Genomic DNA, 20987 nt, shown 5'->3' on the forward strand with positions numbered 1-20987 from the left:
CCATCTTTTTATTTAAAGGTTTGAACATCCACTCTCAGCTTGCTCAGCTTTTGAGGAGGAAAGAATTTATCCAAGAAAGCTGTGACCAGCTTATCCCAGGAGTCCAGGCTATCCTTAGGTTGTGAATCCAACCATATTCTAGCTCTGTCTCTTACAGCAAAAGGGAAAAGCATGAGTCTGTAGACTTCAGGATCAACTCCATTCGTCTTTACAGTCTCACAGATCTGCAAGAACTCAGTTAAAAACTGATAGGAATCTTCAGATGGAAGTCCATAAAACTTGCAGTTTTGTTGCATTAAGGCAACTAGTTGAGGCTTAAGCTCAAAGTTGTTGGCTCCAATGGCAGGAATGGAGATGCTTCTTCCATCAAATTTGGACGTTGGCTTTGTGAAGTCACCAAGCATTCTCCTTGCATTATTATTATTTTCGGCTGCCATCTCCTTCTCTTGTTCTAATGTTTCTGAAAGGTTACCTTTAGAATAATTTAATTTAGCTTCTCTTAATTTTCTCTTAAGAGTCCTTTCAGGTTCTGGATCAATTTCAACAAGAGTGCCTTTATCCTTGTTCCTGCTCATATGAAAGAGAAGAAAACAAGAAAAGAAGGGGAATCCTCTATGTCACAGTATAGAGATTCCTTTATGTTAGTAGAAGAAGAAATGAGAAGAAGAATGAAGAAGGAGATTCGGATTTTTGGATGAAGAGAGGTGAAGAGAAGTGTTAGTAATTAAATAATTAAATAGAAGAAGAAAAGAGAAGTGAAATTTCAAAAATAATTTTGAAAAGAGGTTAGTAATTTTCGAAAATTAGAAATAAAATGTAATTAAAATAATTAGTTAATTAAAAAGAATTTTTGAAAAAGGGGTGAGATATTTTTGAAAATTAGAGAGGGAAAAGTAGTTAGATGTTTTGAAAGAGATAAGAAACAAACAAAAAGTTAGTTAATTGATTGAAAAAGATTTTAAAATCAAATTTGAAAAAGATAAGAAGATAAGAAGTTAGATAAGATATTTTGAAATCAAATTTTGAAAAAGATAAAAATTTTTGAAAAAGATATAGTAAAAGATAAAAAGATTTAATTCAAAAATTTTGAAATTATTTACTTCACTAACAAGAAACTACAAGATAAGATTCTAGAACTTTAAAGATTGAACCTTTCTTAACAAGAAAGTAACAAACTTCAAATTTTTGAACCAATCACATTAATTATTAGTGAATTTTCGAAAATATGATATAAAGATAAGGAAAAGATTTTGAAAATAATTTGAAAAAGATTTTTGATATTTTTTCGAAAAATAAAAAAAATGAAAAAGATATGATTTTGAAAAAGATTTTGAAAAGATAAGATTTTTAAAATTTGAAATTTTGACTTGACTTGTAAGAAACAACTAATTTTAAAAATTTTTGACCAAGTCAACCCAAAATTTCGAAAATTTGGAGGGAAATAAGGAAAAGATATTTTTTTGATTTTTGAATTTTTAAAGATGAGAGAGAAAAACAACAAAAATACTCAATGCATGAAATTTTTAGATCAAAACAATGAATGCATGCAAGAATGCTATGAGTGTCAAGATGAACACCAAGAACACTTTGAAGATCATGATGAACATCAAGAACATAATTTGAAAAATTTTTTGATGCAAAGAAAACATGCAAGACACCAAACTTAGAAATCTTTAATGCATGGACTCTAACAAACAAAAAATGCATATGAAAAACAACAAACAACACAAAACAAGAAAACATCAAGATCAAACAAGAGGACTTATCAAGAACAACTTGAAGATCATGAAGAACACTATGAATGCATGGGATTTTCGAAAAATGCAAGAAAAATTTTTAAAGCATGCAATTGACACCAAACTTAAAAATTGACTCAAGACTCAAACAAGAAACACAAAATATTTTTGGTTTTTATGATTTTATGATTTTTTTTTTGTATTTTTATTATTTTTTTTTTCGAAAATAAGGTTAGGAAAAACGAAAAAGAAAAGAAAAATTTTTGAAAAAGATTTTTGAAAAGAAAATTACCTAATCTGAGCAACAAGATGAACCGTCAGTTGTCCATACTCGAACAATCCCCGGCAACGGCGCCAAAAACTTGGTGGACGAAATTGTGATCCATATTCTTTTGTATTTGTATGAAATCATTATTATGGCACCAGTTGAATTCACAACTCCGTCCAACTAACCAGCAAGTGTACTGGGTCGTCCAAGTAATAAACCTTACGCGAGTAAGGGTCGATCCCACAGAGATTGTTGGTATGAAGCAAGCTATGGTCATCTTGTAAATCTCAGTTAGGCAGGATAAAATTATGGAATTTAGAAAATCAAATATAAAAAGAAAATAAAAGGGATAGAAATACTTATGTAAATTAATAGTGGGAATTTCAGATAGGCATATGGAGATGCTGTGCTCCTCTTGAAACTCTACTTCACTACTCGCTCTCCCTTCAATCCTTCTTACTCCTTTCCATGGCAAGCTGTATGTAGGGCATCACCGTTGTCAGTGGCTACATCCCATCCTCTCAGTGAAAACGTTCCTATGCTCTGTCACAGCACGGCTAATCATCTGTCGGTTCTCAATCAGGTTGGAATAGAATCCATTGATTCTTTTGCGCTTGTCATCACGCCCAGCCTTCAGGAGTTTGAAGCTCGTCACAGTCATTCAATCCCAGAATCCTACTCGGAATACCACAGATAAGGTTTAGACTTTCCGGATCCTCATGAATGCCGCCATCTATCTAGCTTATACTACGAAGATTCTGTTGGGGAATCTAAGAGATATGCGCCCGGCCTAAGGTAGAACAGAAGTGGTTGTCAGTCACGCGCGTTCATAGGTGAGAATGATGATGAGTGTCACGGATCATCACATTCATCAAAGTTGAGTGTAACGTATATCTTGGAATAAGAATAAAAGAGAATTGAATAGAAAGTAATAGTAATTGTATTGAAACTTGAGGTACAGCAGAGCTCCACACCCTTAATCTATGGTGTGCAGAAACTCCACCGTTGAAAATACATAAGTGAAAGGTTCAGACATGGCCGAATGGCCAGCCCCCAAAGAGATCAAAAGACCGAATGGTCAAGAGATGTCAAATACATTAGTTAAATGTTCTATCTATAATAAACTAGCTCCTAGGGTTTACATGAGTAAGTAATTGATGCATAAATCCACTTCCGGGGCCCACTTGGTGTATGTTTGGGCTGAGCTTGATCTATCCACGAGCTGAGGCTTCTCTTGGAGTTGAACTCTGAGTTATGACGTGTTTTGGGCGTTCAACTCCGGATCATGACGTTTTTCTGGCGTTTAACTCCAGACAGCAGCATGTACTTAGCGTTCAACGCCAAGTTACGTCGTTAATTTCCGAATAAAGTATGGACTATTATATATTTCTGAAAAGCCCTGGATGTCTACTTTCCAACGCCGTTGAGAGCGCGCCATTTGGAGTTCTGTAGCTCCAGAAAATCCATTTTGAGTGCAGGGAGGTCAGATTCCAACAGCATCAGCAGTCCTTTTGTCAGCCTTTTTCAGAGTTTTGCTCAAATCTCTCAATTTCAGCCAGAAATTACCTGAAATCACAGAAAAATACACAAACTCATAGTAAAGTCCAGAAATGTGAATTTAACATAAAAACTAATGAAAACATCCCTAAAAGTAGCTTGAACTTACTAAAAACTACCTAAAAACAATGCCAAAAAGCGTATAAATTATCCGCTCATCAATGACGTATCTTTTCTTCCCCTCCTTGAGTTTGAACAATTGGAATTCTTGGAGACAGACGATTTCTGATGTTTTCCTCATCAGCAATTTGGTTAGAAAATTTCTCCAAATTTTCGTTGATTTTGATTCCGCATGGAGGTAGGGGTTTCGTTTTAAAATTAACAGTTTTTAATTTAAGAATGCCTAAAAATTTATTGAGTAATTACAAATAATTTATACGTATTTTATATGCCTAATTGATGAGAATTGGTTGTGTTGTGATTGTGAATGTTGATGAATTTGGTATTGCTTGTTAAATTGAAATATGAATTGAGATTGAATTAAGATTGTGATTGATGCTAGAATTTATGGTTGTGGAAGTGACTGATAATTGATTCTGGTGATGGTATGACGGTGATTAGGTGTGATGAAAGGTTGGTACACACACACACACACACATTAAGAAATGATCTTGTATTGAAAATTCGATTTACAAACTTATTTTGAGAAATGACTCTATATTCGAAAAAGATTTGGTTTACATATTTACTCATTGAGAAAAGGGTTTTTGTATGAAGAATTAGATTTATTGGAAGTGATCTTTGAGAATTGAAAATAGTTTGGTAGGGACTCTTGAAGGGTAGCAAAGTTCGAACTTTAAAAGAAATGCTGTAGAAATTTTTATAAAACTCTGAGACTTGTTCTAAAGCGCTATTTAAAAAGAAAATTTAATTTAAGAATCGCATTAATTGATTTTGATCTGTTAAAAAAAGATTCTGTTTTAAGTTAGGAATTGAGTTCGGTTTATTAAGAAAGTGCCTTTTATCTTGATTGAAAGTTATAGAAGTTTGGGTATTTAGAAATTAAATATTTTGATGTTGAGATTAAAAATATACTTATGAGGTGACGTGGAGGTAAGAGTGATTGATTATTTGATGATGCAGATGTATATGTAATTAAGCGGTGATATGGAGGTACGTTTAATAATATAGGCGATGCAGAGGTGTGTGTATGTAATTAGTGATGTGGAGGCATAATAAAGAAGAAGAAATGAGAAGCCGTGTATGAAAGAGATAACTAAAACGGATAATGAATCATGAAAAGTGCTAATGCAGAAGTGCCTGCCTGACTGATAGCCTAAGATTGCTAATGCGGGAATATCCGCCTAACTGATAGCATAATGTATGTTAAATGTGTTTCATGCCAAATTGCTAATGCGAAAGTATCCGCCTAACGGATAGCCTAAAGTTGCTAATGCGGGAATGTTAGCCTAACTGATAGCTTGTTTCTACTGTGATGCCAAGATATTCTAACTGATATACCCATGATGATAATTGTGCCTGATTGACACGGTAAAGAAGCCATATTCGGGGTTCGCCTCGAGTAACGTCGAGTTGCGGGTAGACAACCGACGCATGAACTCATGGCCTAATTAGGATAGACATGCATCATATTGTTTGCACACTTACATTTAATTATGGTTGCTTATTCAATTTTCTTGCGATTGTATTATTTGCCTTGGTGACTTACTTGTGTGCTTAATTGGATATTTTATTGATGTTACAAATTTAGTAATGTATTAATGAATGCTGCTTGTGATTGATGAACTGTTAGTATGATAGAGACTTTGTTTAAGTAGTGTGATTTAAAGAAAGGACTTTAAATAGTTTTAAGTAAGACCTAGGAAGAGATTTAACGATTTAAAAGAGAAAACTGTTTTTGGGACGCGAAATAACTATTTGTATTTTATTTTATATCCTTACGGCATTCACTTACCCTACTGAGAACATGCGAGGACGACGTTCTCACTCCCCTACAGATTTTTCTTTCAGCAACAGGTTCAAGAATCCTTGGTGCAGAGCCACGACTGAACATCAGAGCTTTATGTACATACGTATCCGTATCTTCTGTATTTGGTGTAGTCTTGGGTTTTCCTCTCACCATTTATTGTCCTTGAATTTTAGAAGGGCAGGGCTAGTATTTAAGAATCTTAGAATAAGTTTATGTATATATTGCTATATGAATAAACATATTTTGTGATTAAGAGGTTTAAGGTAAAAACTTTTCGTTTTTTTAATTAAAATTTCAACTCGTATTCGCGAAGGCTCAATATTAAATCAAGATAGTATAAAATAAAAAGGTTTAGAGGTAAGTAACGCCTAAACTTTTAGTACGATTATAAGGTGCAAACAGTTAGGGTGTTACAAATATTGTGAAGAATGACTCAAAAACATAATTAAAAATGAAATTTTTGCTAATTATTTTTTAATTATATTGTAAAAAAAAATTGTTGAAAAATTTGACACAAATTATATTATTAATAAATTTTATGATACGAAGAATTGACCACTTCGTTAGTAAAAAGTACACACATATTTTTTACACTTTAAAATATATTTTCTGTTGGTATATTTTAATACATCTTACATTATATAATTTTTAGTATAATTTTTTAATATTATATATGTTATTGGCCCCATAATAATATTTCTGGATCCGTTCCTGCCAGCAGATTTTGTGATTTGTAGCCATCAATTAGCTATTATTAATATTTTTAATGATGTGAGATTGCATCTAATAATGTAAGATTATTCACTTTTCTTTTGTTAGTTAAGTGGTAGCCAAATTTTAATAAAAATATTGGCTTCTTAGACTTTCTCATAAAGAAAAATAACAAATCCTAAATTTTAGTCGGTGACAAATCTAAAAAATTTAGATACTGGGATAAAAATTAAAATATATATAATATAATAAAAACTTTTATAATAAAAATATTATATATTTATAAAAACTAGTTATTAAATTATTCATTAATTATTATGTATTTATGTATAAATATATATGTTGTTTAACTCATTTTTAATGTGTATTTTATATGTCAATATGTATTTTATACGAAATTTTGTTACTTAAATAAATTTAAAAAAGAACAATGCTAGTGGTCATCAACTTTAGTATTTTGTAATCATCAATTGACCATCAATAGTATTTTTAATGGTGTGAGATTACATCCAATGATGAGAAATTACTCATTTTTTTTAATGATTAAGTGCTGGTCAAAAAACACAAAAATTATTGGTCCCTAAATTTTTTCTTTAAAAAAATTCAAAATTACCAGATTTTCCTAAGTGCTTTGAATGTAAATTATCTCGAAACAATTTACTCGCAATGAATTACACTAAAAAACCTGCCATGATTTATGTAGAAAATTTAATACACAAAGTCTTAGAATGATTTAGAATTTGGATCTTCTAAAGTTTGAATTTTATTTTAGAGAGTAAAGTGTGATCTTCTACTCTTGAATAGTTTCTTTTTCATATTTATTTTTTGTCCTATCTATGAAATAAATGGTGAGAGATTACACTTTACTCTCTTTAAAGTGAAATTCAAACTTTAAAAAATCAAAATCCAATGATTTATATAAAAACTTAAAGGCACAATGCATTCTTAAGAGTTATGTTTCATAGAGAGCCACCATTATAGCAGTGACAAAATTTTTTGAGATAAAAAAATAAAAAAATCAGTGAATCTATATATTTTTAATTATTTTATTTATATATATTTTTTATGGAATTTTTTGTTATTTTTTAATTTTCTATCATTTTTTATTTATACAATAGTAAACAAATTACATATTAATTCAAAAACATATAATAAAAATTATACAAGCCAAATAAAAAATAACAAAAAATTTATAAAATATATAGACTTTATTAAATTTTCTTCCTCATTTGTACTGTCTTCTTTTTCAATTTTTTTTGTCTTAAAAAATTTTGTTGCTGTTATAATTTTAGCTCTGTGAAATGTAACTCTTAAGAATACATTATGCTTTTGATTTTTCACATAAATCATCCTAAAATTTTGTGTATTTGATTTTTTACATAAATTGTGACAAGCTTTTGAGTATTATTCATTGTGGATAAATCGTCTCTATATATAATTACCTACTGTATTTTATATTAAAAATACGTAAATGTATTTAGTCTGAAATAATTTATATTTATTTGATGAAACACAATATGTTAGGATGATTTACATATTTTTAGATTACAAAATTGAGATATAATTATTCCATTCTGTGATATTTAACATCTAAATTTAAAGTATAAAGCCATGAAACAATTTATAAATAATAAGAAGATAGAATTTACGTAGTAAAAATTGATTTAGAGAATCTGATCATTTTATTTTTTTTTAATTTATTTAAGTAAAAAAAGAAAACCCTATAATTTGGGAAATTAGCCTCCCCGCGTGAGATAAACGGCGTAGTCAAAAAATTTCTTTTATTTTTTTTGTTGTCTAGTTTCTTTTATTTGATATATAATATGTCTCGTCCTTAGATAAATGGAATATTATACCAATTGATAAAATCAGGGTATCCCATCACTTGGAAACTTCATCTTTAATTAGATAAGAATTAAACTCCCACTAGTCCACTACTACCGTGGATAAACTAGTCAAAGTACTTGCTAATAATTTAGATTATTACTCTGAAAATTGTACAGGGAACATATTATTCAGAAATACGTTACTTCAAATAAAAAAGAAAGTTAAAAACAGACCGAGAAAGTCTGATATATAATGTGAAATTAGCCTTTTCACGTGAGATAAACGGCATAATCAAACCAATTTTTATCATTTGAAAATTAGATTTAGCTAACATGTCTAGTAAAAATACATATTAAAATTATTATTACTAAAAATTTTTGAATTTTTATTTTAATAAATATACAATAAATATTTTAAAAATAAAAAATTTATTTATTTTATTGATTTTTATAGTTTTATCAAATTTTTAATTAAATTTTTATATATTTTTTAATTGAGTTCTTATACATTTTTTTGATTGAGTTTTTATACTGCTTTTAATTTTATAATTAGGTCTTTTTATTGTAAAAAATATTAAAATTAATTGAATATTTTTTTTGCAAATTAAAAATATTTATAATTAAAAATCTATCTAGATTTTTGACCGCATGTATTTTGGGAGAAATATTATTTTAATTTTAACGCTTTTTATATGAAAAGTATCTAATTACAAGATTAAAAATAGTGTAAAGACCCAATTAAAAAAATATATACAAATCTAATTAAAAATTTGATAAAACTATAAAAATTAACAGAATAATTAACCAAAATTAAATTTTGTCTATTTTTTTAAAAAAAACTTTTTTAATTAATAGTTTAAATTTGTGTCTGAGTACACATGTTAGTTAACTCCTTGAAAATTTCTTTTATTTAATATAAAATATGCTAGTCTTGAGGTTAATGGATTATTATACCAATCGCTTGGAAACTTGATCTTTAATTAGATAATAATTAGTCTGAGTGTCTCACTACTACGGTGATAAACATGTAATTCTCTTTTAATGACATCTTGTTATGTTATTAACTCTCGCTGTATATAGATGAGCTGATTTATTCAAACTATTTCAAAAACTTTTTAATGACATATAACTAAGAACTAAAAATTTGTACTAAAATTAAATCCTTAAATATTGAGTCGTTGGTAACCGTTGTCCCTATAAAATTCGCGCGGTGTTTGCTGAACTTTTCATCTAAACATATGCGTTGACTTAAAACACAATAACGCAATGGAGCTTCTGTGGCATCTTGCTTTGTCGCTGCACTTCCTTCTCTTTTTTCATCACTCACTCTTTTCATCATTCTTACTTACAAACTGCTTACCTTCGAATCATTTAACCACTAATGAGTGTCATGAAGACGAAAGCAACGCCTTATTGAAGTTTAAGGAAAGTTTTGTGATCAGCAAGTCCGCTTCTCAAAATCCATTCAGTTATCCTAAAACTGCTTCTTGGATTCCAACTACAGATTGCTGCTCATCATGGCATGGCGTCGAATGCGACGAGCTCACAGGTCATGTGACTGGCGTTGATCTTAGTAGCAGCCAGCTTTATGGTTCCATGGACGGCAATAGCACCATTTTCTCACTTGCTCATCTTCAAAGCCTTGATCTTTCTGACAACAACTTCAATCACTCTCAAATTCCAGCCAGGACAGGTGAGCTTTCACAGCTAAGGCATCTGAATCTTTCTCAAACCACATTCTCTGGCGAAGTCCCTCATGAGTTTTCACAGCTGCCCAACTTGTTGTCTCTTGATCTGCGCAGCTATATTGGTGTGGATAATCCCCATGATCCAATCAACCATTTAAGACTCAAGACAACCACACTAAGATCCTTAATTCAAAACTCAACTAGACTCAAAGAACTCCATCTCTCTTTTGTGACTATATCGTCATTTGTACCAAATATACTCACAAATCTTACACATCTGGAGCAACTATCCCTTTCTTATTGTGAACTATATGGTGAATTTCCAATTGGGGTGTTCCATCTTCCAAAATTAAGAGTTTTGAATTTAGAGTACAACAATAACCTCACTGGTATGTTGCCTGATTTTCACTCAAGTTCACTCATCAGCTTATTGAATCTCAGAGGAACAAGTTTCCATGGTTCTTTACCAGCATCCATTGGAAATCTTAATTCCTTGTATTGGTTCTCAATTTCAGAATGCAGATTTTATGGTTCTATTCCTTCTTCAATAGGGAACCTCACTCAGCTTGAGTATTTTATGCTTGGATACAATAAAATAAGCGGTGAAATTCCATATTCTATAGGAAACTTAACCAATTTAGCAAACTTGAGTCTTGTTGAAAATAATCTTTCTGGTGAAATCCCTTATTCTCTCTTTGGCCTAGAGAACCTTGAAACTCTTGTTCTAGGGAATAATTTGTTGAAGGGACAAGTAGAGCTTGAGATGTTTCTAAAGCTGAAAGTTCTAACTTATCTTGATATATCATACAATAATTTGGTTTTGATCACTAGGAAAGGTTCTTCCAACAATCTAACGCTTCCTCCGATTCAAGCGATGGATTTGGATTTTTGCAACCTAACCGGTGAAATCCCATCATGGATGATGAACCTAACTGCTTTATTTTACTTGAGTCTTAGGCAAAATAACCTTCAAGGTGAAATCCCTCTCTCTCTCTTCAGACTAGAGAATCTTGAATCTCTGTCTTTAAGCAATAATTTTTTAGAAGGACGGATAGATCTTAACATGTTTCTAAATCTCAAAAACCTTAACTTTCTTACTTTAGCACATAACAAACTGACTCTGGTCAGTGGAAAAATTTCCTTCAATAATGCAACCCTTCCTCCATTAGATGTACTAGATTTGGTTTCATGCAATCTAGAAGAGTTTCCAGTTCTTATTCAAGAGCTGGATGCACTATCTTATCTAGACATGTCGTATAATGATGTTAAGTCTATACCTAATTGGGTGTGGGAAAAAAGAAGTCTTGAAAGTTTGTCTGTTTCCCATGGTTCATTAACAGGAGAAATATCCACATCCATATGCAATCTAAAATCACTTGTGTATCTTGATTTGTCCTACAACAACTTAAGTAGCGAGGTTCCTTCATGCATAGGAAACTTTAGCCAATCTCTTCAAGCTTTAATGCTACAAGGAAACAAATTGGTTGGTCGTATTCCTCAAACGTATGCAGTTGGAAGTGCCCTTAAGATTGTGGATTTAAGTGAAAATAATTTACAGGGTCAGTTACCAAGAGCTTTGGTAAATTGTAAAATGCTAGAGTATCTTAATGTGGGTCATAACCAAATTAATGATTCATTTCCCTTTTGGTTGAGCACTCTTACTGAGTTGAAAGTTATCTCTTTGCGCCGTAACGAATTTTATGGACCTATCATGTGCCCAAAGCCATGCACATTTTCTAAGCTTCACATCCTTGATTTTTCTCACAACAATTTCTCTGGAACTTTGCCTCTTGAAATGATCAAGAGTTGGAAATCCATGATGTTGTCTAATGTAAGTCAATTGGCATATGAGGACAATAATATACATTTCAGTGGAAAATCTTGGTTTATTTACATTGATTATGCTTTCACAATGTCTAACAAAGGGATTGTGATGAATTATGATGCACTTCAACAACTCTACTACATGGTAGCCATTGATCTTTCAAGTAACAGAATTTCTGGAATAATTCCGGATGTCCTGGGCGAGTTGAAAAGTCTTGTCTTGCTCAACTTGTCCAATAACATGCTTTCTGGAAACATTCCTTCTTCTTTGCAAAAGCTTTCAAACCTTGAAGCATTGGACTTTTCTCTCAACAACTTGTCGGGAAACATTCCACAGCAATTAACAGAACTCACCTTTTTAGAGTTCTTTGATGTGTCGTACAATAATCTTTCAGGTCCAATACCAGAAAATGGACAATTTTCCACCTTCCAAGAAAGTTCGTTTGAGGGAAATCAAGAATTGTGTGGGATTCAATTGTTGATGAATAAATGTGAAAATCATGGTATGGGTTCACCGCCTCAGTCTGATGGAGATCAAGATTCAGGATCTTTGGTTCAATTTGATTGGAAAATAATTCTTATTGGATATGGTGGAGGACTAGTTGCTGGAATATCTCTGGGAAATGTTTTTTGTCCGAATATCCTTGCATGGTTATGGAGGAACTTTATGGGAAGAAATCTTGTCTTTTGATTAGATAGGTGTGTGCGCTCTAGCATTTTTCATTTGTCCTTAGTTTCTTTTAGAGTTCCTTTTATCTTTTTCCTTTTCTTTTTCTTCTTTTTTATTTTTTATTTTTTTTTGGATTATTGTAAGAGTGATGAATGATGAGTTGTGTAGAATGTAAACTATTTTAAAATAAAGTGACAATGATGATAATTGCCAAGCATATGTTATGCATTTTGATTATATTTGGATTTAATCTTCATAGATGGTTAGTAAAAAGATTATACTCTTTATGCATTATTTAAATAATAAGAGATATATTTTTTAATTTTGTCATATTAAACAATAAAGACTCGAAAAGGATTATTTTGGATCTATGTGAACCGTTATAAGTGGTTCATCTTGAAATTTAGTAAAGTTCCTGATCGTTTTTGGAGGCTTCTAGTGAGATCTGTTTAGGGGAAGTGGTGTTTGTCAATAAATTTATACTATTTAATTTACCAAAAAAAAATTTATACAATTTAATTCTCATAGCTCGATTTGGATAGTGACTAAAGCTTAAGGGAATGTCCTCTAAAAGGCCTAACAGTCAAATAATTTTCATTAACTTTCTTCAAATCATATTATATCAAACTCACAAATGTCTAATATTACTAACATATCCAATTATAGATGTCGTCATATTATATTAGACAAATGAATGTTTTGAATGGATTTTACTTTTTATTTTTCAACCGAGGTGGCAAGGTGGGTTGGCTCTTTTTACTTTATTTATGTCTGTTTATTCTGTCAAATAGATATAGATTTATTTAGTTATTCTATAATATTTTTTCTATTAGAATATTACGTTTTTTGTTGAATCATTTTGATAACGAGAATATTACAACGATTTCTATATATAACTAAATAAGTAGAAGTTTTTATCAAAAAATTATATTGATTTTTCTTTGAAAAATTGAAAATATATTTCTTTTATATGTACAAATATACATCTTTTATTTATCTCAATAAAATTAATAATTACTACAATCCAACAGTTACATTTATTGTCATGAATAAAATACATCAAGTACATTTTTATATGCATATTAAATATACATATAACAAATAATTTCTATTTTTCTGTACAAAATTTATAATAATAATAATAATAAAGACGAGAGAAAACAATAACTAAATACAAATTCATTGTAAAAATATAGAAATAAACATCCAATGCTCAATAGAATCTTTAAATCCTTCCTCGTCTGTTTTCTGAAAATATTAGATGTAGGAGGTGAGAACCTAACCCGACGGTCCTCCGTAGGAGAAGGGAATACCACAAATTTAATAGAAATAAATGCATCTGGTCAACACACATCTCAAAAAAGTTTATCTTTAAAAAAAGCTTCTGTTCTTTACTTATTTGTTTTGAAATCATTTTCACTTAGTTATATAACATTTTATATCCAAAAGTCTTTTAGTCATATTGTAACACCCTAATATTCAAATCCTTATGCTCGAGTCATAAGTCAATGATATTACGGTGGTATGACTCTCAGGTGGATTTTTAATATATAAATATAGGTAAATTCGAAAGGAGTATTAATCGAGAAGCCTGAAAAGAGTAGAAATAAAATTACGAAGACGTATCACTCACGTTTCGACAACAAAAAGATAAACCGTGAAGGCGAAAGTGATACACGGACAAGGCATAAAGGAGATTAAGAGATAGATAATAGATAGATATATATAACATAAGTAAATAGCCACTAGTCGCGACCCGCGAAGTTTAGGCCGGCTAGGGTACAGTATGAAAGTAGTTGACAACAGTATATCCTAATCTCTCCCAAAGGAAACATAAGAGCCTCTATAGGCAAGTTCCAAGAGAGTTCAATACATAATATAATCTTTTCAAAACAAAGGTGGAGAGATTCTAAGCAAAACACAAAGTAGAGAAAATAAATATCTTCGCCGTCTCTCAGACAAACCACAGCTCACTTCTGAGCACCTGGACCTGTATCTGAAAAACAAAAGATATATACGGAATGAGAACCCCGGGCCCATGGGTTCCTAGTACGGTAAAAGTGCCAAATAAATACAATGCACTGCAATAAAAACTCACTAAGCATCCTAAACTTCTTCACCAAATATCCAGCCTAGATTCTCACTAATCCATGAATAGGCAACTGTCGTAAGGGGATACTAAATCTAGTTCATGTTATACATGTTTCCCAACTCGCTGACTCTTCCACGAATCAGACTCAGAATCATAAGCAAAACCATCACCAGTTGTTCTACCTCAGCAATTTTGTATCAATACATCATACCCTCACCTGGAGCTAGTGAAACTACATCACTGCGTCTTCCCAGGGAGCTCAAATTATCTCATTCAATGATCATCATCATCATGCAATCGTATCATCAAATCATCTTATCAAGAACAGCCCCCAACATCCACCGACACTAGTATGAGGGGCCTCTCAGTTGTACAAACACAAGCAATACAGGCAAGTAATACACAAATAAGGTACAAGTAGAACAAGTAGCACATAATCAGGTAACATAGCATATATGATATAGAAATCCAAACAAATAGGCAAACCCAAACAATTCAAACATATGCAAATGATGTATGCCTGTCCTATGGCTGATGATATCATCTGTCGGTTATATAGCCAACCCGACATGTCCTGGTAACTAACCATTGGACAGAAACACCTCTTGCGGAGCAAGTAGGTTTGAGCTACAACCCCCTTGCTACTACCCGCTCAACCCAGAGCCAGTGGAATAACCACTACTGCGGCTACTACCCAGGCGGGTGTTTAAAAGCTCAACCTGGAGCGAGTGGATTCACCACTACTGCCGCTACTACCCAAGCATCACAATCTCTGACCTGGAGCAAGTGGGACGAACCACAACCCTTGCTACTGCCCAGGATCTCAAAACATATATTCGTTCAGTTTAAAAGCAATCATCATTGTTATCAAATCTCAAACATTAACCTGGAGCAAGTGGGACGAACCACAACCCTTACTACTACCCAGGTATCACAAATACATTCATTCAAAACTCCATAATTAAACTCGTTTATCATAAACATCCTTTTCCATCTCATACCCGGAGCAAGTGGACAACGCCACTGCCTACTACCCGGGGTTACACATCACATTTCAATATTTTCCATTATTATCCATTTAACACATTCATTCATTAATCATATATGCATTTATACTCAGCCATAATCAATAATGGCTTTGCCGTAACCCGGCAATAACTCAGCCATCCGACTCATGGTTCAATCAAGAACCAGCCATTTATCAATAAATATAGCCCTTCAGCTCATGGCATACACGGTACTTCTACCGTCATCCTCCATATCTCATATAATCATCTTTGATCATCATTGATCACAACTTCTCTCATTGCTTCATTCGCAAGTTACCACATCCCCTAGCTCCTTTCTCTTTGCTAGGCATATCATAATGATTTAATACATAAGGGGTGAGATCGGAGGCTTAGAAGTATAAGATTTAGTTTTTAAAACTCAAAAATCAACTTTGGGATGAAAACAAGGCCACGCGTATGCGTACTCCACGCGCATGCGTGGATGGCCACAAAGGTCATCGACGCGTATGCGTCATACACGCGGACGCGCGGATTGAAACACAGCCAGACGATGCGTAAGCGTCAGCCACGCGTACGCGTGGGTGCATTTGTGCCCCAAGCACAAAACTGGCACAACTCTGGCACAACTCTCGGGAAAATGGCTGGGCATTGGGTGTAGCGCATCGACGCGCACGCGCACACCACGCGCACGCATGGATGGTGCCTTCTTGAAAAATGACGCGTACGCGTGATAAGCGGATAATTTATACGCTTTTTGGCATTGTTTTTAGGTAGTTTTTAGTAAGTTCAAGCTACTTTTAGGGATGTTTTCATTAGTTTTTATGATAAATTCACATTTCTGGACTTTACTATGAGTTTGTGTGTTTTTCTGTGATTTCAGGTAAATTCTGGCTGAAATTGAGGGACTTGAGCAAAACTCTGAAAAAGGCTGACAAAAGGACTGCTGATGCTGTTGGAATCTGACCTCCCTGCACTCAAAATGGATTTTCTGGAGCTACAAAACTCCAATTGGCGCGCTCTCAATGGCGTTGGAAAGTAGATATCCAGAGCTTTCCAGCAATATATAATAGTCCATACTTTATTCGGAGATTGACGACGTAACTTGGCGTTGAACGCCAAGTACATGCTGCTGTCTGGAGTTAAACGCCAGAAAAACGTCATGATCCGGAGTTGAACGCCCAAAACACGTCATAACTTGGAGTTCAACTCCAAGAGAAGCCTCAGCTCATGGATAGATCAATCTCAGCCTAAACATACACCAAGTGGGCCCCGGAAGTGGATTTATGCATCAATTACTTACTCATGTAAACCCTAGGAGCTAGTTTATTATAAATAGAACATTTAACTAATGTATTTGACATCTTTGGTCTCAGTTTTGTTTTATTCCTCATCTTAAGAGGCTATTGATCACACTCAGGGGGCTGGCCATTCGGCCATGCCTGAACCTTTCACTTATGTATTTTCAACGGTGGAGTTTCTGCACACCATAGATTAAGGGTGTGGAGCTCTGCTGTACCTCAAGTTTCAATACAATTACTATTACTTTCTATTCAATTCTCTTTTATTCTTATTCCAAGATATACGTTACACTCAACTTTGATGAATGTGATGATCCGTGACACTCATCATCATTCTCACCTATGAACGCGCGTGACTGACAACCACTTCCGTTCTACCTTAGGCCGGGCGCATATCTCTTAGATTCCCCAACAGAATCTTCGTGGTATAAGCTAGATAAATGGCGGCATTCATGAGGATCCGAAAAGTCTAAACCTTGTCTGTGGTATTCCGAGTAGGATTCTGGGATTGAATGACTGTGACGAGCTTCAAACTCCTGAAGGCTGGGCGTGATGACAAGCGCAAAAGAATCAATGGATTCTATTCCAACCTGATTGAGAACCGACAAATGATTAGCCGTGATATGACAGAGCATAGGAACGTTTTCACTGAGAGGATGGGATGTAGCCACTGACAACGGTGATGCCTGACAAACCCCAATTTGACGGTTTATCTTGTATTGAATTTAGGGGATTTTATCACCTTTTACCCACATTTATTCATTGAAATAGCATGGTTTTGTATATTCTCCTTTAATTGTGCTTAAGAGTGAAAACATGCTTTTTAGGTCTTAAAATAAATAAATTTAATTCACCTTGGTTCCATTAGATGCCTTGATATGTTTGTTAAGTGATTTAAGGTTTAGGAGGCAAAGATTGGATCAAGGGAATGAAGAAAGAAGCATGAAAAGTTGGAGAACTCATGAAGAAATGAAAGAACCGAAAAGCTGTCAAGCCGATCTCTTCGCACTTAAACGACCATAACTTGAGCTACAGAGGTTCAAATGATGCGGTTCCAGTTGGGTTAGAAAGCTAACATCTGGGGCTTCAAAACGATATAAGATTTGCCATAGTTGCTACAAGTATGGTGGCGCGCACGCGCATAGTATGCGCACGCGCCGTTGCTGCCACCTAGTCCACTTGAAGCAAAACGTGGCCAGCGATTTTAGAAGCCTTGTGGGTCCAATCCAACTCATTTCTGATGCTATTTAACCCAAAGAGTGAAGAGAGAAACATATGTTAGTTACCAATTAGTTTTAGTTTAGTTCTAGAAGTTAGTTTCTAGAGAGAGAAGCTCTCACTTCTCTCTAGAATTAGGATTAGGATTAGGATTAGTTCTTAGATCTAGGTTTTAATCTTTGCTTTCTTCTACTTCTACATTTCAATTCTTTGTTGTTAGATTCATCTCCTTCTACTCTTTTGTTGTAATTTCCTTTTATGTTGTTCTTGTGTTTTGTTGTAGATCTACTTTTGTTTCTTCTACTCTCTTTCAATTCAATCAAGGTAATTCATAATAATTGTGTTCATTTGATTTGTTGTTGTTTAATTCCTTGCAATTGAGTAGTGTAGATTTACTTTTCTTGCAATTTTACTATGCTTTCCTTTTATGCCTTCCAAGCGTTTGATGAAATGCTTGGTTGGATTTTAGAGTAGAATTTTATACTCTTGGCTTGGAAAGGTAACTTAGGACCTCTTGAGTTACTAATGTCCAAGTGATTGATGATTGGGAGCCATTGACTCTAGTTCTCACTAATTGAATTAGTGGAGAGTTAGGACTTATGGACTAGGATTGATATAGCTCATTTGACTTTCCTTTACTACTAGTTAGAGGATGACTTAATGAGATTAATCCTTGCCAATTCTCATATTGTGGTTAGTGATTAGGATAGAGATCCTTGACCACCAACCCTTGCCAAGACCTTTTTAGGCCTTAGTTTACTTTCTTGCCATTTATCTTTCATGCTTCATATTAAAACCCCAAAATAACTCAAACCAATAACAAGACACTTTATTGTAATTCCTAGGGAGAACGACCTGAGGTTTGAATACTTCGGTTATTAATTTTAGGAGTTTGTTACTTGTGACAAACAATCTTTTGTATGAAAGGATTATTGTTGGTTTAGAAACTATACTTGCAACGAGACTTCAATAGTGAAATTCTATACCATCAAAAATCCAATCATCAAAATGGCGCCGTTGCCGGGGAATTGCAATGGTGTTGTGTTATTGGTTATTGTATATATGTGAATATTGTAAATAGCTTGAATTTTTTTGGATTGCTTGCTAGTTTAGGACTTTGTTTCATTATTTCTTAGTAGTTTTTGTTTTTATCTTCTCTTTTGACTATGAACTCTCACTTTGGCTATGAGTGTGATTACAACTATGTTGTAGGTGATGAGAACTTCAATGAGAATGTGTATCAAGGATGGGACAATCAAAGGTGGGAGGAGCCATATGCATATGATCAATCTTCTTGGCAACAACCTCCACCAATGAACTATGAAGAAGAGCCATTCCATGATGCATACCAATCAAATGGCTATAGTGAATCTCCCTGTGAATTTCAAGAACCACCACCATATGCCTATGATTCATATCCTCAACATGAGCCTCAACCACACTCACAAGCCTATTTTCACCAACCACCTTCATATGACCCTAATCCATATCCATCCTACCAACAACCATATGAGCCATATGAACCACACATAGAGCTACCACCACCCCAACATCAACATTTTCAAGAGCCACCCCCTCCATATTATTACCAAGATGAACCACCTCCAATATACAAAAATTTTCAACCACAAGATGAATACTACTTTCCACCACAACCTCCCATGGAAGAATACTCATATCCATTGATCCAAGAGCCACATGATCCTAATCACATTATCCAAGAGGAACAAGAGTCAAGGGATCATCTCAAGGAAGCATTGGATCAACTTCAAGCAACCATGGAGTGTGTTGTGCAACAAGTGGAAAGAGTGGAAAATATTGAACCACCACAACTCTACCAAGAAGAACCACCTTCCTATTATGAACCCTTCTCCCAAAATGATGAACCCTTCCACCCACCCCAATCTCTAATGGATGAAACTCTTGGTGTTCTTGTTCAAGGCCAAGAAGAGATGAAAAGGGATGTGCAAAATTTTATGGCCGCCTTGGATGCGGTAACAAATCAATTAGCCTCCCAATGCTTGAACACTCAAGGAACTCCCATGGTTACATGTGGAGAATCAAATGAAGAACATAGCATGAAGGAGAGATTGGAAACTCCGGTAGAAAATGAAGGAAGTTGCTTTGTATTGGAACAATTGGAGGAAGCTTTAATTGTTGAAGACAAGGAAGAAGTGGTAGAAGACTTAGGAGATGCAGAGCCTCCATGGGAACATAGAGTTGAAGAAAACCCCTCCAAGATTATTGAAATTGATGCTAAGGATGAAAGTGCACACCTTCCAAGGCATCTTCCATATGAAGACTTGGATGGGATAGAGAAAGAATTGAGTTCCCTTGGTGATGAAGATCAAGCATCAAGTCTTAGTGGTAAAGAATCCTTTGAGCATGAAGAACCTTCTCCAGTTGGATTTGAAAGCGTTGAGGAGGTAAATTTTTCTCATCCTCCCTATTATGATTTGAGTAAAGGAAAAGGTTTAGATAAAATTATTGAACAAAGGATTGAGATTAAGAGATCTTGTGAAGAGGTGGAAGTCCCTAGAAATAGAAGAACGAGGGTTGGCTATGCTCTGTCAAGATCTTTGGAAGCATCTTTGCCTAGGTTGCCGTCTACACCCTCATTTGAGTGGGTGAAATTCATTCTATTAGCTTTATTACCCCACTTGAATATGGTTTTCTTGAAACGGATGGCCAACTTAGGAAAGTTTGCGGGATGAAGCGTAAGCGGAAAAGGTTTTGTGGTGGGCGTTGCAAATCAAGGCTCATTATGGTCGATGCATCAAACATGAGATATAAAGGATGGAGTAGTGCTCAAATAGATGGGTCTAGAAGGATTGTTGGGCACTTCATAGAGAATTCACCTTACTCACCACCCGGTTGGACTAATAATGATGATCAACCTCAAGACGGGTGTGAAAACAAAGTGTGGGACCCCGGATCACAAGAAGAGGATCAACTTTGGGAGCCCCAAGCTTGTGAAGAACTCCATCAACACTTGGCTCAATCCGTGAGAAATCTTGGGGCACAATGGAGAACCAAGCATTGGTGGGAGTTCCAAGATGAATACAAGCACAAGCCACCTTGATAAGAAGCTCCCCATAAGTCCAACTTAAGGACAATAAATAAAAGTGCTAGGTGGGAGACACCCCACCATGGTAAACT

At 34.0% G+C, this 20987-nt stretch overlaps 1 protein-coding gene across 1 annotated transcript; it reads left to right on the plus strand.

Moving 5' to 3' along the window:
* The first annotated feature begins 9281 nt into the window (after window positions 1-9281).
* On the plus strand, window positions 9282-12364 carry LOC130976253 (receptor-like protein 7). The gene has a single exon (XM_057901067.1). The coding sequence runs from the start codon at window positions 9295-9297 to the stop codon at window positions 12229-12231; it is 2937 nt and encodes a 978-aa protein (XP_057757050.1). The 5' UTR covers window positions 9282-9294; the 3' UTR covers window positions 12232-12364.
* Window positions 12365-20987: the final 8623 nt, after the last annotated feature.

This window comes from Arachis stenosperma, chromosome 4 (genome assembly GCF_014773155.1).
Source record: "Arachis stenosperma cultivar V10309 chromosome 4, arast.V10309.gnm1.PFL2, whole genome shotgun sequence".
Taxonomy (NCBI): domain Eukaryota; kingdom Viridiplantae; phylum Streptophyta; class Magnoliopsida; order Fabales; family Fabaceae; genus Arachis; species Arachis stenosperma.